This window comes from Microtus oregoni, unplaced genomic scaffold (genome assembly GCF_018167655.1).
Source record: "Microtus oregoni isolate MIOR12 unplaced genomic scaffold, Mior012 000050F_ref0000143, whole genome shotgun sequence".
NCBI lineage: Eukaryota > Metazoa > Chordata > Mammalia > Rodentia > Cricetidae > Microtus > Microtus oregoni.
In genome coordinates, this window is record NW_024543256.1 from 14,996,016 (window position 1) to 15,012,265 (window position 16,250).

The 16,250-nt window shown below is 45.6% G+C and overlaps 2 protein-coding genes across 3 annotated transcripts in view; one reads left to right on the plus strand and one right to left on the minus strand.

The window, feature by feature from the left end:
* Positions 1 to 1,357, plus strand: part of LOC121437123 (cysteine protease ATG4A-like) — a 54,777-nt gene extending 53,420 nt beyond the window's left edge. For both annotated transcript variants that reach the window (XM_041636960.1, XM_041636961.1), the window contains exons 12-13: positions 377 to 485; positions 1,146 to 1,357. In XM_041636960.1, coding sequence (XP_041492894.1) covers positions 377 to 485; positions 1,146 to 1,216 — 180 coding nt within the window. In that variant the 3' untranslated portion in view covers positions 1,217 to 1,357. The remainder of the gene's footprint in view (positions 1 to 376; positions 486 to 1,145) is intronic.
* Positions 1,358 to 4,689: 3,332 nt separating this feature from the next.
* Positions 4,690 to 16,250, minus strand: part of LOC121437118 (collagen alpha-6(IV) chain-like) — an 87,257-nt gene continuing 75,696 nt past the window's right edge. The window contains 8 exon segments of the mRNA XM_041636955.1: positions 4,690 to 5,126; positions 5,852 to 6,138; positions 6,831 to 7,022; positions 8,428 to 8,544; positions 9,566 to 9,712; positions 11,501 to 11,599; positions 11,749 to 11,910; positions 12,232 to 12,348. Of these exon segments, the coding sequence (XP_041492889.1) occupies positions 4,866 to 5,126; positions 5,852 to 6,138; positions 6,831 to 7,022; positions 8,428 to 8,544; positions 9,566 to 9,712; positions 11,501 to 11,599; positions 11,749 to 11,910; positions 12,232 to 12,348 (1,382 nt within the window). The 3' untranslated portion in view covers positions 4,690 to 4,865.

A 16,250-nucleotide genomic window follows, 5' to 3' on the forward strand; every position in this document is an offset into this window, starting at 1 on the left:
CAAGACGAATTTGGACTAGATCCGAAGGCATGCAGTTGTGTACCAGAATTCTCTTGGGGCATATTTTGTTTTGATTAAATGACTTTTTTGATTATCTCCCCCCTACATTTGGGTGAACCTGTATACCTAGTGAATTCCCTGAGCCCCGTGACTGGATCAGTTCACACTGGGCTCCATTAGCTGTCTGCTCCAGTGTCCTGCTGGCCTTGTCAACCGGATCCAGCATCGATGCCTTCATTGAGGTCTTCAGATTATGCAAGTGGAGGATGAATGTGTTTGCTGGGTCCCACCTGCCAGCTACTGGACTACTCTCAGGGTTCAGGCTCTTGAACTGGCAAGTAAACAGACATTTACAGCTGTTCCTTTGTCTACCCAGGAAATTCTAAAGGAGAATTTGAGGATGTTTGAATTAGTTCAGAAGCATCCATCACATTGGCCTCCCTTTGTACCTCCAGCCAAGCCGGAAGTGACAACCACAGGTGCAGGTAAGCTGTTTCTGTAAGCTCTCAGCCAGCAGACCCATATGTTGCAACTGTCTGCTGAGATAAAAGCAATTATGGCTCATACTGCTGATGAAAAAGTGAAATTTCTACTTGTCTAGCCTGATTCTTTTAATCTTTGAAGAAGCTGATGTTTGTTCATTTGAAAGACTGCTAACCAAAAGAACACAACACGCTGTAAAGGATTTGTCATTGCAATCTCAAGATGACTAGAATTTGTTTTTATAATAGTGAATCCCAGACCTGGGAACTCAGAAAGTACCTTGAGGTTTGGGTTGGTAGTTGTGTGCCTACAAACACTCAGAATGATGAGGCTGGAGGATCGTAAGTTCCAGGGCAGCTTGAGCTACATCCCAAGACCTGGTCTCAACAAATAAATAAAATGGCAGAAAGACAAAGAGGTGCCATAGTGAGCCTTAATCAGACCACCGTGAGCAGCTCTGTATAAACAGGCCTGGTTGTTTCATGTCTTACAGAAAATGTCTAATTCTTTATAGTAGTCCTATTGTACATTTCCTCCAGACAAACCTCGCCTTATCAAACTGATTCAGATAGGCAAAGCAGCAGTGGCTGGGTAGTATCTTGATTGAGAACATCAGCCCAGGTGTCAAGTGTTTCTACTTTCTCATCTTTGTGTTCCAACAGAATTCATAGACTCTACTGAGCACCTGGAGGACTTTGACCTGGAGGAAGATTTTGAGATTCTGAGTGTGTAAGATAGCGAGAACTCAATGTGAAGGTCTTCTGCCTTTCATCTGACTCCACAAGAACTTGATACATAAAACTTTTTTGGTCAACAAGTGCCTGATATGCCAACAGCATACAAACTCAATACCAATTATAACTGAGCCAATTATGATTTTTCAGAAATAAAAAAAAATCAGTGGCAACAACACTTCTCTGAAAAGAAAAAGTCATGGCGTCTAGAAGAAAGATTTGTAATCCGTTGCTTCCAACTTGTCTTACATGGGGACAGCAAATCTTCAGCAGCTGGAATGGGAGCATTTGGAAGACAGACAGCGGCTTCCATCTTATTGCAAGCACCAGCAGATGAAAGATGGTTATACTGTTCTTCTTCATCCTTTCAGGTGTGACCTCTTTGGGGATAAGTACTAAGAAGAAGCCTGTTTTCTTGCTCAAATAATAAAATAAGTAAACCAGGGAGAAATACTCTTGTTAAATTATTTGAATGTGTACTTCATGTAATTATAATTTTTACCAAAATATTTGTCAAAGAAAAGATGTCAAATGTACACCTCTTAATTGCCTTCCAGTTTGGAAGAACCTATTCAGTAGGCCACACTTGCCAGCCTTACTGATGCTTTTGTTTGATGTCACCATATCCTTAAGTCAAACCATGATTACTTGAATCAGAGGTGAGCAAACTTTTTCTTTAAAGGAGTAGATAGATAATATTTTAGGCTTTGTAGGGCATGTGGCCTTTGTCGTAACTATTCTGTGCTGTAAAAAAGCCTTAGACAATATGCATGTGACTAAGCATGGCTGTAATCTAATAAAACTTGATTTACAAAAGGAAGTGGAGGGCTGGCTATGGCCTTACCAGTCGCTCACTTAGTGTTCATTTTTGTTTGAAGGATGGAATAAATTGTTTGAATTATATTGTTTTGAATGATAACTATATTTAGAAAGAATTATTCATATGGTGACATTTAATCTGTCCATTAAATACATGTCCAAGTCATTGAGGACCAACAGCTTTTTAAGTTTTGAAGCACAGACACATGAGATTATTGTGTTGAACATGTGTTGTGAAGGATGCTGTTCTCCACAGCATCTCTCTGTCTTCCTTCCGTTGCCCCTTTCAGTTTCACATGGGTCTGCATTTCATCTTCATCCTTTAAAGAGTTCCACAGGAGGCCAGCATCTGGTGTCTTGAAACTAGCACTGACCAACCCATTTATTTCCTTAGGTTCCATCTTTTTCTTTCCCTTTTTTCCTTTTCCTTCCTTTTTCTTTTTGCCAGTATCTTATGTATTCTATAGGTTAAAAATTCAAAAGATGCAAAATGGTATTCACTGAAATCTCTCCCTCCCACAGGTCAGTTTCCTTCCCTGAAAACTGCTGGGATATTCTTGTTTATCCTTCCCCAGGATTGCTTTATGCGTATGTAAACACACACACATGTTTAACTTATATGCACTTGTAAGATACGCATATTGCAGACATCTAGTTTAGATTTAGTTTTTCTGTATCTATTTGTGTATATGTGCCTGTGTGAGCATATGCACCTGTGTGTGTGTGCACAGCTCGGCGAGCAGATGGAGGCTTGAGGAGGGGGGCCTCGGGTATCCTCTTCTATCATTCTCCCCGTAGTCTTTTCAGAGAGGATCTCTCCCTGAACCTGAAGCTCACATTTTCTTGGCTAGGATGGACGAAAGTAAGGTCCAGTCACCTTCCTGTCTCTACTTCCCTTGAAGCTGGGCTTCAGACACACACAGAACTCCTGGCTTTTTTATGTGGGTGTTGTGATCCTGTCTCCAGTCCTCAGATTGTGCAGTAGGTACTCTTCACTGCTGAGCAGTCTCTCCAGTCACAAGATTTCGTTTCGTTTTCATTATTTATTTTTTTCCTTGCTTTTTTTAGAGCCAGGCTTTTTCTGTGTAGAAGCCCTGGCTGTCCCGGAACTAGCTCTTGTAGACCAGGCTGGCCTCGAGCTCACAGAGATCCGCCTGTCTCTGCCTCCCGAGTGCTGGGATTAAAGGCATGCTCCACCAACATGCAGCAAGATTTCATTTCTTGGACTTCAGTATTTCCCTACTTTTAATTTATCTGTAAATGATTTTTAGGCCACTGAAGGATAGAAAGTCCCTTCTTGAACTCTAGCATGTGATAAAGATAGAAGCGCGTGTGTGCTTATTGTAAAGTATATTGTGGGCCTGTTAACCAGGAGAAACTTTCTGCCCTTTGACTTAATCATCTTCCAATTTTCCCTGTTTCAATGTTTGCTTATAAAGTTGAGTGAGAGTAGATTTTAAAAGAGTCTCAAAGTCAAACATTCACATTTCATTAATTTTATTTGCTATGTACAAGGTAACACCATCCTTTACTTATGTAGGAGGTGATAATGACAACAGCTCAGATTATACTAGTTATGCTTTGCTTGTGTGGGCACAGTTTATATAATACCCAAAGAAGTGCAATCACCCGGAAGGGAGTGCTTCGTGTCCACGGAACTGAGTGTGTTCTAGGCAACTGCTAATTAAAATAGATCACTTCAAACAGCAGGTAGTATGGGCAAAGTATACCTCATGGGCAACTCAGACTGTGCCTTGGGTCTGCTAACAGTGGTGTGTGCTGGATTTTTATGTGATTTTGGGGAAAAAAACTTGCAAATAGTTTAAAAGGCTACCTGTGAAAGAGTAGTTGGATGGCCGGCCATTTTCATTGGAAAGTCTTGAACAGCCTCAGAATGCAAGGAGCCAACTCACTGCAGCCTCAGTTTGCCACCCTGCATAGATCTGGGTGGCATTTGGAGTAATAAGGGATTTCTGAGAAATGGGGACATGAGATTTACCTGTTTGTTCCTGGAGTTAAAAGCAAAACTGACAGTTCCATATCTATTCATCCCTCTGCCCTAAGCCAAGAAGAAAGAGAAGTGGTTCTCATTTCCTACTGAGAACTTGGTCACGTTTACTGCATCCTTTGTTCTACTTTGGACCAGATCAAGTTGTCCATCTCTTTGGCTGTGGAGAGATCCAGTCAGGAGGCAGTGGTTTGTCTAGGACCAAATGCTGGTATTTCAGCTTTTCCTAGTCAAGACGGGGCATGGAATTAACAAACTCTAAAAGGAATCACAGCTCAGTTCTGGCTGGCTCCTCATCTCAATTCTACTGCCTGCCTAGATACAGCAGGCTGCCTTAAGTAGGCAGGGCTAGCCCTAGGCAGACCTGAGCTGTCCGTAATGTTCAGCCAGAGCCATACTTTTAGGGTGGAAAGCCTGAGTTCTAGTTTAAGTCAAATAATGTGTGGTGACATCTCATCATAAAGAAATAACTTAGCTGTGATAAAGAGCTTCCTGGTCAAGGCAGTGAGAACTCTAGCAGTCTTTGAAAATGGCGGTCCAGCACATCTTTCTGAGGTAACCATGGATAATCACACACATGTCCAAATGGAACATTAGCACCAGATTGATGAACATAGAGCTGCGAATCCTAGCACAGTGGGCTCATCTGTTGGGCCTGAGGGTTGGGATGCCCAGTGTCCAGTAGTCCAGTCCAAATGAGACTCTGATGTACAATTTGACAGGCAAATGGGTTCAGGCCTTCCTTTCTCAGACAGCCCAGATTTGTGAGGTGACTGTTGTGAGGGGGTAGGGAGGGCAGGGGCCGTATGACAGACAACACCCTACAGGTGTTTCATGCACACCTGGCAGCGGCTCACCCTGGTGTGGAGCTGCCCGGTTTTCAGTGTTTCCGAAACAGGCTCTTCCCAGAACTGCCGTCTCTCCTCCACTGCGGTTAGCCAGAAACTATACTTGTTGGCAAAGTAGTGGCAGGTGCCACGGGCACCGCTGCACTCAATGAAAGGAGTGGCCCGGAAGTCCTCAAGGCAGGAGCCAGGGGAGACGAGGGACTGGCCTCCGCCCTCAGCCCCGGCAGCAGTGTGCTGAAACAGAAGGGAGGGGACCGTGGGGGCGATGCCAGAACTCAGAGTGGATGAGCCCCACGTCCTGCTCTTAAAGGACTGCATATGTGCTGCGTCTCAGAAGTCTGGACCCTGAAATCACTCAGCTTCTAGGCGGCATGTTGAACCTAGGCTTTGGGAGCAGGTACTGGCCATCCCCCCTGAGGGAGCTGTGGGATGAGTCGCCTGCTCCTGGCTCCTTTGTACCCTCCTAACCATGCTGCGTAGCCAGTGATCACCTTTCACCCAGTGTTTTCCCATCTGTTCCTATCACACAGGCTTCCCAGCTATGTGAGATTTGCCTTCCTTGACTCCCGTGTTCCACAAATATGTGTAATTTGACAATTTTTATTAAATTATAGTTATTTATTTAATGTGCAGGTTGGTTCTGGAATCAAACTTTGGCTTAGTGACAAGTGCAGATTATATGTGTTATATTCTTCCTTTGATAGTGACAAAATGGAAGAACACACAGAGTAAGGCCTTGGCCTGGACTGAGAACTCCATGTTCTCAGTCCAGAACACCAGGTTTAAATTGCTCTCCTTCCCCCACAACCACAAGGGGTTGGAATTCCCATCTTCATCTCTCTTTATGTTGAATTCTAAGTGTACCTGGAGCCTAAGATCCATGAAAGCCTGCCCTGAGCGCTTCTCTCCCACCATCTACCTCTGTCTTCACTCGGGGACAGAATGGTTCAAGGCCTTACCATGAGGAAGGAGTAACCGATCCAGAGGCTGCGCCAGCCCAAAGGGCACTGTGGGATGGTGATGTCTTGGCTGTGCACAGCAATGGCTTGCGAGGGTGCCTCACAAACAGAGCAGCGGCTGATGTACTGGGGAATCTGGCTCTGACCCACAGGCATCATGGGAATGGGGGCAGTCGTGGAGAGCCAGTAGGACTTATCATTGCATCTGGCATAGTGGCACACTTCATTGATGTTGCAATAGATGAATGGCATGGTGCTGAATCGGGGCAGGCAGGAGCCAGCAAACCCTGGGAAGAGAAGATGGGCAAGGATCGGCTAAGTGGTGGCCAAAGGGCAGGGGCACAAGGCCCGAGTAGCTGACGATGTGACTTTCCACCTAAATGCTTTCCCAGAGCATGACAGCTCTCTCCTACAGTTGGGTGACTCCGGTCTGTACTGGAGCCTGAGGATCAAATCATTTCATAAATATACCAGGGGAGTTGAATAATGACGAGAATCTCTTGATAAAGTGAATAATCACTCTCTAATTAATTTGCTTTGTCAAACCAATATTTAATAGATGGAATTCACACTTAAGAGTTAGCCCACCTGCTGCTAATGCAATTAATCCCGGAGTAATCACCTAATCACTGCTGCTCTGCGGGGCACGCTACTATTGTTATAACTAATCACTGATACTTAATGGAGGCTTAAATACATTTTACATTATTTGATTCATGAATTCCTTACACCACTCTATGTGACACGTACTAGAAATAGTTCAGCCCCATTAAGGGAGGATAAAAGCTTGGAGAGGTTGGATAATTTAGCTAGGGTATGTAGCTTTGAAGTGGTAGGACTTTGAGTCAAATTCCTTTTGACCCCAGAGCTGGTGCTTGTGGCTGACTTCACAACCACAGGTCTAAAGGGCTGGGAAACATAAGAGGTCAGTTCTTGCAGGGACAGGTAACAAGGACTGTATGTCAGAGCCAGCACTTACCCAGGTCCTGGTTATGGGCTTTCTCCTGCCCCTCCACGAACAGTAAGCTGTAACCCACCCACAGCCGGCTCATCCCTATGGGGCATAGCGGCACCTGTTCTGACTGACTGTGTTTGACCAGTGTGTAGCCCACTTGCACACTGTGCCCTGGCATTCCAGGTCTCCCAAAGGGACCCTGCTGCCCTGGAGCACCTGAGAAGAAAAGAACATACAAGTAAGTATGGCACAGATGACAGTGACCCTATCCACTCTTGGTCCTAAACATTGTATAAGGCACATCATATATATGTACCGAGCCACATGATCCTGGTGTTCCCAGGAGCTGGCACTATTATCCGTCCACTCTTCAGATTGGGAAACTGAGCCCTGAGCTGCCATAGGTACAAGATCAGCAAGCTAGGACACCAACTCACGTGTGTCCAGATACACAGTTCCCGTTTTTAAAGAGTACACCATTATCCCTTTCTAGCCACTTGGCCTTGGATTCTAAGAGTGAGTCTAGTGGAAACCTTCTCCTGAACAGCCTTGAAGTCTCTCCCAGGACATAACTAGCTGCCGAATCAGAAGCATTATAAATAACATTAGCTTTAGAAGGATAAAGCTTCATTCCCCTCTCTTGGCCATGAACTGCAATGTTTTGCTACTGAGCCTCGGAAGTATTCTCTACCAAGGACAACAAATCGTTTGTCCCAAGGACAACAAATCGTTTGTCCTTGGTAGAAAAGATAAGTAGTAAAACAATGGGCAGACAGAACTCATCTCCAACTTGATCTACCTCTCCATCCATGTCAGAGGAAGACAAAAAGACATGAAAAGCAAAGCCAGGAAGATCAGGAGTTTGAAGTGAGCCTGAGTTACATAATGAGTTTGAGGGCAAACAGGGCTATGCAGCAAGACACTGGTCCGTAACAAAGCTGGAGAACCCAGGCAAGGATTTGACGAAGATTTGCAAGAGTTTGTTGACTTCCTGAGTGCTGTAGGACTTCCTTTCATAGACTGGAGGCTGTGCACTGTGCAGGGTAGAAGGGCAATGCAGTGCTCCGGATAAAAAAATGGCCCCCATAGGCTTATACAGTTGACTGCCTAGTCACCAGGGAGTGGTACTATTTGAAGAAGATAAGGAGGTGTGGCCTGGTTGCAGAAAGTCTGTCTCTGAGGGTGAGTTTCAAAAGCTTAAACCCAGCTGAGGGTTTCTCTCCCTCCCTCCTCTCTCTCTCTCTCTTTCTCCTATGAAGGAAGTGTGTCTCTAAGGGTGGGTTTCAAAAGCTTAATCCCAACCGAGGGTTTCTCTCTCTCTCTCTCTCTCTCTCTCTCTCTCTCTCTCTCTCTCTCTCTCAGATCAGGGTATAGCTCTCAGCTGCTGCTCCAGTTCTTACCCTCCCGCTACCATGCTCAGTCCATGACTATAATGAACTAACCCTCTGAAACAGTAAGCAAGCCCCCAGTTAAATGCTTTCTTTTGTAACCGTTGCCTTGGTCATGGCATCTCTGCACAGCAATAGAACATCAAGGTAGACAAGAACTCAGCCTGCGAGCCCCCTCACAATGGCAAATTCGCCACAGGATTGACTAGGTCTCTAAGTTTTGTTCACCTGACCTTCAAATCCCGGAGGTCCTTGTAGTCCAGGGAGACCAGGATCACCTAGGATTCCAGGTGAGCCTGGAAGCCCACTGGGTCCATCCTTGCCAGGAATGCCAGGTAGACCTTTAGAACCTGTAGGAGAGAAAAATGCACAAGGCAGGGGGAGGATCAATGCGGAAGTCTAGAGTCTTTGTCCTAAGACTCATGTGAAGTGCAAGAGAGAGAGATAACTTGCCCCCGCTGGAGCAAAGCTAGGACTTAGAAGCCAGGTCTCCTGTCCCCAGCCCTGTGCTTTCTCCTTTGTCACTCAACACATCTCTATCTCCGAACAGAACATTAGAGATGGCAAGCTATCCAGGGGAGACTCCCATGTTCTCTGAAGACTGTTCTACTGGAAACTTCGCCTCAGTCCCTGGCATCCATATACCCAAAGAGTCTGGAATGTTCTGATGGAAGTTCCACCCCAAACACCCTCCCTCTTTCTCCCCAAACCCTGCCACATCTCAGAAAGCTCACCAAATGATGACCCCTCCCCCAGAGATGCTCAAGACCACTTCCACGAGGTATTTAAAGTGCCCCTCAAAAAACAGACTGTAGTTTTTCAATCTCTCTTCCCTGGCTCCTCTCTGAGAGGCTGGAAAATCATCCAGGAGCATTTTATCCATTAATCCTGGGCTTTTTCTAATTCCATTTGATTTGGTCTGATTTGGATTGCTGCATCAGCAGAGAAGCTTATCAGGGTGCAGGAACTTTTCAAAGACCAGTATAAACACGCCCCATTGGCTTTCTGGATTTTCCCTTCCCTGGCATGGAGTGTGAGAGTCTTGTGAAGTAACAAGAGAAAGCTTGATGAAGGTGCCTTCTCATAACTGGGTCAGGGCCTAGAGAGATGGCTCAGATGTTAAGAGCACTGGCTCTTCTTCCAGAGGTCCTGAGTTCAATTCCCAGCAACCACATGGTGGCTCACAGCCATCTGTAATGACATCTGATGCCCTCTTCTGGCCTGCAGGTACATATGCAGGAAGAACACTGGACACATTAAATAAATAAATCTTAAAAGAAAACGGAACTAGGTCAAGCCACAGTATCTTCAGCTTCCTAACCAAGGCTTTCCAGCTCCCCAGGAGTCCCCCGTTTCTAGTGTCATTCTTACCTTGTGGACCCACAGAGCCTTGAGGCCCAGGGTCTCCTGTGAGGCCAGGGATACCATCAATGCCTGGAAGACCCAAAAGTCCTGGAGGAGCCTGAATAGCTTCGGAAATTGGTGTGTGTCCTGGCACACCCTGGGGGCCTGGAAAGCCTGAAGGCAGGTGGGGAAATAGTGGTGTCAGGCTGGGAGCAGAGGAGGGGCACGGATGTCCCTCCCTCTGTCTGCCTCCAGGACAGACCACATAACCCTTGATGACCCTTCTTAGTGGCTTGGTGGGTCCCTGTGGGCAAGGTAGGGACCAAGTCATACCCAGGTTGACTCCCCATAGCTCAGTATGGAATCTACTAGGTGGAAGGCACTTAGGAAATGTCTGCTAGAAATAGAGTAGACTGAGACTTGGCTCAGGAATAGAGCAATAGGAATAGAACTTATACATTGGTCATAATGCAGCACCAAATATGCTGTAGAGATGTATCCAACCCAAAGGTGCAGTTGGCATCCCAGCCTAAGAGCCCCACCCAAGTCAGTTACTTTACAAGTAGAATAACTTGTTCACTGCTTCATTAAGCAGGTATTTCTTAGGTGTTGACTATCTGCCAAGGTCCTGGGAGGTATGAGATTAGAGCAGTGAGGGACAGATTGTGGCTCGGTGATGAAGATGAACAATGTACAATTTTTCATCATGCAAATTTTAAGGACTGTGAAGGAAGTAAATGGCGCAGATACAATAGGAGGGAACATGGGGTGGTATGGGTAGAGGGGTCTTCTTTAGAGTCGCCAACGGATGCTCATAACCAGAGACTGTTAAGCTGAAACTTGAAACATCAGAAGTATCAGAAGGAGCTAGACATTTAAGAAGCGAAGGGCAAGAGAGCATCAGGAAACATGTACAATATTGATGCGAATGTAAACTAGTGCGGGCACCATGAAGATCAATATTGGAGCTCCTCAAAGAACTAGAACTAGAAGTGCCCTATGATCCAGCTGCACCTTTCCCAGTAATATACCCACAGGACTCCCAAGGCAGCACACCACTGAGATACCTGCACATCCAGGTTTCTCCCTGTAGTGTTCACAATAGCCAAGGTTTGGGACCAGTCTAAGCATCCACTACCAGATGGATGGACGAAGGAAATACGGCACATACACACGAGGGATGTTCTTCGGTCATAACGAAAGGAGAAGTGTGCCATTTACAAACAAACGGATACATGGAGAGCACCATGCTATGTGAGATACAGAGAGACATACATACATACACATGACATGAACAGAGGAGGGGACTAATGAGGGAGAAGGGAACTAGTAGGAAGGAGAGAAGGGGGCAACAAGAAGGTCACTGGGAGAATAGTGGAGAGGCCAATGAACAATAAAGGGAGTTGCCACACATGATTTTATGGGTTATAGTTAGTTCATTTTAATGCCGTGAATAGAACGATTTGTTTTTTATTGACAACTGTATGTGAGAAAATGAGTGTTGCTGGGAGGAGGCGTGCTACATGAGAAATGCTGATGGCTTGGACCTCCAGGTAGCTGCAGCGCTGGTGTAAAGGGAGCAGGTATAAGGCATTGTTAGGGGATCTAGCTCTCAGGGACTTTCTGATGGGCTGAATGCCTAGGTAGGATTGAGGACTGAGAGAAGGCTGCTTTTCTGAACTGTGAAAATGAGGGTAGGAGTCTAGAAGCCACGCAGAAGTACTCCGCGCCGGGGGGGGGGGGTGTCAGTGGCAGAACCCATGGTGGCTAAGCAATAAGGCCCTTCAGTCCTAGGAGCAGTTGGGGACAGAGGCATCTCCAAAGTAGAGAAACTCCCTCCTGGGTTGGGGAACACGATCCCCATTTGCTTTTGTGGTGTGGCTGGACAGCTTGGCTTCTAAAAGAACCTCAGCCTCATGCCTCACCCCTTCCCTCCACAGCTCGGGCTTGGCCTAGACTCACCTCTTGGCCCTGCCTTCCCCTTCATCCCAGGAAATCCTGGGTCTCCTGGTGGCCCAACCTTGCCAGGAGTCCCCATGAGGCCAGGCTCTCCTTTCATGCCTGGCAAGGGCCAAAGGAAAACAGGTCAGGTGTTGACATGGTGACAAGGGAGACCAGACAGCAAAAAACCCTTCCACGGGTTGTACTTGGGGACCACCGTACTATGCAGTGGTGATTGATGGGTCTTACAGTGGGTGGAACAGACCTACCTTTCAGCCCTAGGTCTCCAGAGAGGCCAGAGAAACCTGGAAGTCCTTGTTTTCCCTTGAGCCCTTGAAGGCCTGGAATTCCAGGGAAGCCAGCCTCTCCAGTGTCACCTTGGTCTGAGGATGGGCCAGGGGGACCTGGAGGTCCTGGAAGGCCTGGGCGGCCTAGGGATAAGATTGGAAAAGAAATGAAGTGTAGGAAGATGGGAAGCTGTTGAAAGCCTAGGTGCTTAGGTGGCCAAAGGCCATTCATAGTTGAGGGTTTTTGTTTTTTTGCTGTGTATGGAGTCCCCATGCCCTGGCTTTCTGAAACACTTCAGCAAAATGCAGCCAGTTCTAGTCCCTCAGATCTTGGAGGAAGGGAATAAGTTGCGGCCCAGCAGATCCACACATGCTCAGCATCAGGAAAAGGGCTGCATTATATAAAGCATATATGCAAACATCCAAGTCGGGGGGCCAGTTCTATTTAGGGCTACTTGTTTTTACCTCGTTCTCCATCTAGGCCTGGCCGCCCGGGGTCACCAGGCTGTCCTGCTATGACTGAGGGCAAGGAGATGCCTGGGGCTCCAGGGGGACCAGCAGGACCTTGGAGACCTGGGAAACCTACAAAGAATAAATAAAATGGGGCTTGGTGGGCTTCTTATGTTCAGGAGAGGGTAGAGGGAACTCAGAAAATGAAAGCTATTAAGGTAGCTGCAAGACCAGCGGACACCAGTAGAGGGCTCTTCTCTCTTCAGCCGACGTTTCCAGCGAGCAGACAGCCGTAAATAAGAACGGCTCTTCCTTTCCAACTGGAGCTTCATTTTATCTGAACAGAGCTGTGGAAATTTCTAGCTCCTCGATTGCACTGGTGATGGAAGTATTTTAGGTTGCTTTTTCTCCAAATCATAAACAAAAGAAGGCATGGCCAAGCAGCTGGATTTTACGTTTCCCAAGTGTTGTTATTAAACACACCGATCCATCGAACAAATTTTCCCAACAGCTGTCTGATGCTGCCAAAGAGTTATGGCTACTGTATGACCCAACCCAGACCATCCGGAACGGAGGCAGCAAGAGTACTATGGATGGATCCCCTTGTCTGTGTATCCTTGGTTTCTGGGCTATCTCCTGGCACTTCTAGGCAAACGAACCAAAAAAAAAAATCCCCAAAAACAAACAAACAAAAAACCAAACCAAAACAAAACAAAACAAAAAGTCCAAAAAACAAAAACAAAAAAACCATCTTTTATAGGTGTCATAGTAGTGGAATGAGCGCTTAGGAGCCTGTTGAACACACGTCTCTGTAACAGGTATCTGTTCCCCTTTGGTCAAAGTGAATAGTTATGTAATAGAGCATTTACAAAATACTCTGCTTAGCCGGGCGGTGGTGGCGCACGCCTTTAATCCCAGCACTGGGCGGGGGGGGGGGGGGGGGGGGGGGGGGGGGGGGGGGGAGTGGGGGAGGCAGAGGCAGGTGGATCTCTGTGAGTTTGAGGCCAGCCTGGTCTACAAGAGCTAGTTCCAAGACAGGTTCCAAAGCTACAGAGAAACCCTGTCTCGAAAAAAAAAAAAAAAAAAACAAAAACAAAAATCAACAAAAAACCCAAAATCCTCTGCTCAGATTCCCATACTACTTTACATGCTTTTGACTTGTGGAATGATTTCTACCATAAGTTAAAAAACAAAAACTTTCATCAGATGACAACATATTTATTTAATACATGTGAAATACACATATGGCAGTGTTGTTGGGGAAAGATCCAAACTACCGACACATGTGGGGAAGTTCCTGCCGCCCAGCATGCATGGAACAGATGTGTTAATTGGCACAGGCTAATGGAGAGTCAACTAAGAAAGTTCAGTGTGTCTGCTCGATGAAATCTGTTGGTTGAGATTCTCTTTGCGTGTGTGAGAGAAGAAAAATCCAAAAATATTATCACTCATTTTCCTATCATATATCTACCTTTAAAAGAAACTGGTAAGTCCATGTAAAAACTTGTAAAGAGAGATGGTAGTCTAGCCGAAGCAGATCTTTAAAAATAGCTCATTAATGTACTGAATCACAAAGAAAACTGGAGATGAGAAGGTTGATTTAGGGAACAGGCTTTGGTTAATTTTAGGTCCTGGACAAGGGGAAAACACACGAGTAAGCACAAAAAAATTACATGTTGCTACTGGTACATTGTCAACTGTGTCACGATGACTCTCTGAAGTACTTCTCGTTTTAATTAAGGATCTGAAAAGAAAGATATAGTGCATGCTTTTTTTCCGGGAAAGAGAGCTTTAGATGTGCATTTTATATCAGCCGAAATTATGCAGAGACGACAAGGAAAATACCATAAAACCACATGTAAATGAAATAAGCGCAAGCAGCCCACAGATTCTGAGTCCCCCATGTCAGTTTTGTGAAGACTTGCCTGCTCTTTACCTGCTTTTTGACTTTACAGTTATACTAAGATGTCATCAAATGCTAAATAAATATACTACTGCCCTAAAGTAGTGCCCAAATCTCATATTGGTAACAAGTTACCATTATTGTGTGTGCTCAGGGTGGTGTGCAACAGGGCATGAGTGGCTCAGAGGACAGCTCTGTGGAGTTGGGTCTCTCTGTCAGCCTTAACTTTGGTTCCAGGGCTGAAACGCGCTTGTCAGGCTTGTAACTTAGGTGCCTTTACCCACTGAGCCATCTTTGTAAGCCCTCGTATGTATTTTTTTAGGAAAACTATAATGTTCTAAATGAGGAGCTGCAAGTGGAAGATGACTGTTTTGCTAACTGATTACAAAGCCAAAGCCTGAGAAACTCTAAATACGTAAGTGTAGGCTCGAAGGATTCAGTTGCAAGTATGAAGACAGCAGTGTAATTGCGAATCATTTAGCTAAAGGTACTGTGAGCCCAGGGAATGGAGTGTTCTTGGACTGAGTCTGTTTTACTTCCATGAGCAAATGACAGATAGTTTTGTCTGTGGGTACAATACATGCGTTATTCTTTTTAAACAAATTGGTTCAATAAATAATAATCCAGGTATGATGAACACATCTGCCCCCCATTGGCACACTAAAGGAAAGCGAAGATGGAATCATCTCGCTAATTATCTGTGTAGCCCCCACAGATTTCACCCCCTCCTCTCAGAGACAACCATTCTCGAATTCTGTGTTCACATCCTTCCTTTTCATCATAATTTGTTCATGAATATTTGTATCCCTAAACAGTATGTTGGTTGTTTCGCTTATTTTTGAACATCTAAAGACAGAAGCACACCAAACGTATTCCTTTGTGGCGTGCCGCTACTCATAATTATGTTCCTAGAATATATCCATCTTGATGTGTGATGTTTTCTGCAATTGTAATTAGGATTTCATGTCAGCTAAAGTAAATGAATAATTTGATAACCAGAAATTCACAGTCAAGATTTACAAATAGAAGAAGAAATGCCATATGCTTCCCTCCAGTCCCATCTTCTCTATGTCCTGGGGAAAAAAGCCACAATTGCTCTGCAGGCTCAAACCCTGCTTTGAGCCCTTCCCCTGGAGAAACTCCTGACTTCCCCAGAAGGACAAATTTGTCCTGACCAATGGAGAGATTAAACACAGAAACAAAAGCTGCCCCAATTCCAAGTGCAGCAGGAAATGCGTTAATATGTGAATCTAGTGGAAAGTGTGGTGAGATCTAAGGCCCCAAATATACTGCAGATATCACTTCCCAAGTAGCAAGTAATAGCATAGTGCCCAGGGGTTTTCGGGGCATCTGCAGGACACTGACATAGGTTCTTGGACACACGTTGCCCTACTGTTGCTAGAATCCTCCGAAAAAAAACCCCTGTGAGACAGTTCTGTTGTTATATCCATTTCACAGAAAGGCATGTAACGTCATTGCTCAGGATCATACCGCTTAGTGAAAGGGAGAACTGAGATTTGAACCTAACGGGCATCCTCTAAGTCATGAGGCTATACTGCATTCATTTCCTGCTTCCCTTAAGCGGGAGTCAGTATGGGTTTCCAGAACATGGCTGAGAAAACTGAAGAATGGAAATTTGCTGTTACTTTCTGAGAGGGACACACAGAAAGCAGTGTGGGGAGCTGAGATCAGGGTGGAATTTGGTTTATGAAACTATAACTGAAGGCTGGGAAGTGGTGGTGCATGCATGCTTTTAGTCCTAGCCCTTGGGAGGCAGAGGCAGGCGGGTCTCTGTGAATTCGAGGCCAGCCTGGTCTACAGAGGGAGATCCAGCACAGCCAGGGCTACACAGGGAAACCCTGTCTTGAAAAACCGAGAGAGAGAGAGAGAGAGAGAGAGAGAGAGAGAGAGAGAGAGAGAGGAAGAAGAAGAAGAAGAAGAAGAAGAAGAAGAAGAAGAAGAAGAAGAAGAGAAAGAAAGACAGAAAGAAAGAAAGAAAGAAAGAGAGAGTAACCCATCCTGATAGAGTACAGACTGAGCCTGGCCTCAGGAGGCCCTTCTCTGCTTGGGTTTCTTCTGCCAGTTGGTGTCTTCCATCCTCAAGGAGCACTCAGGAAATTGTAGTTAAGAT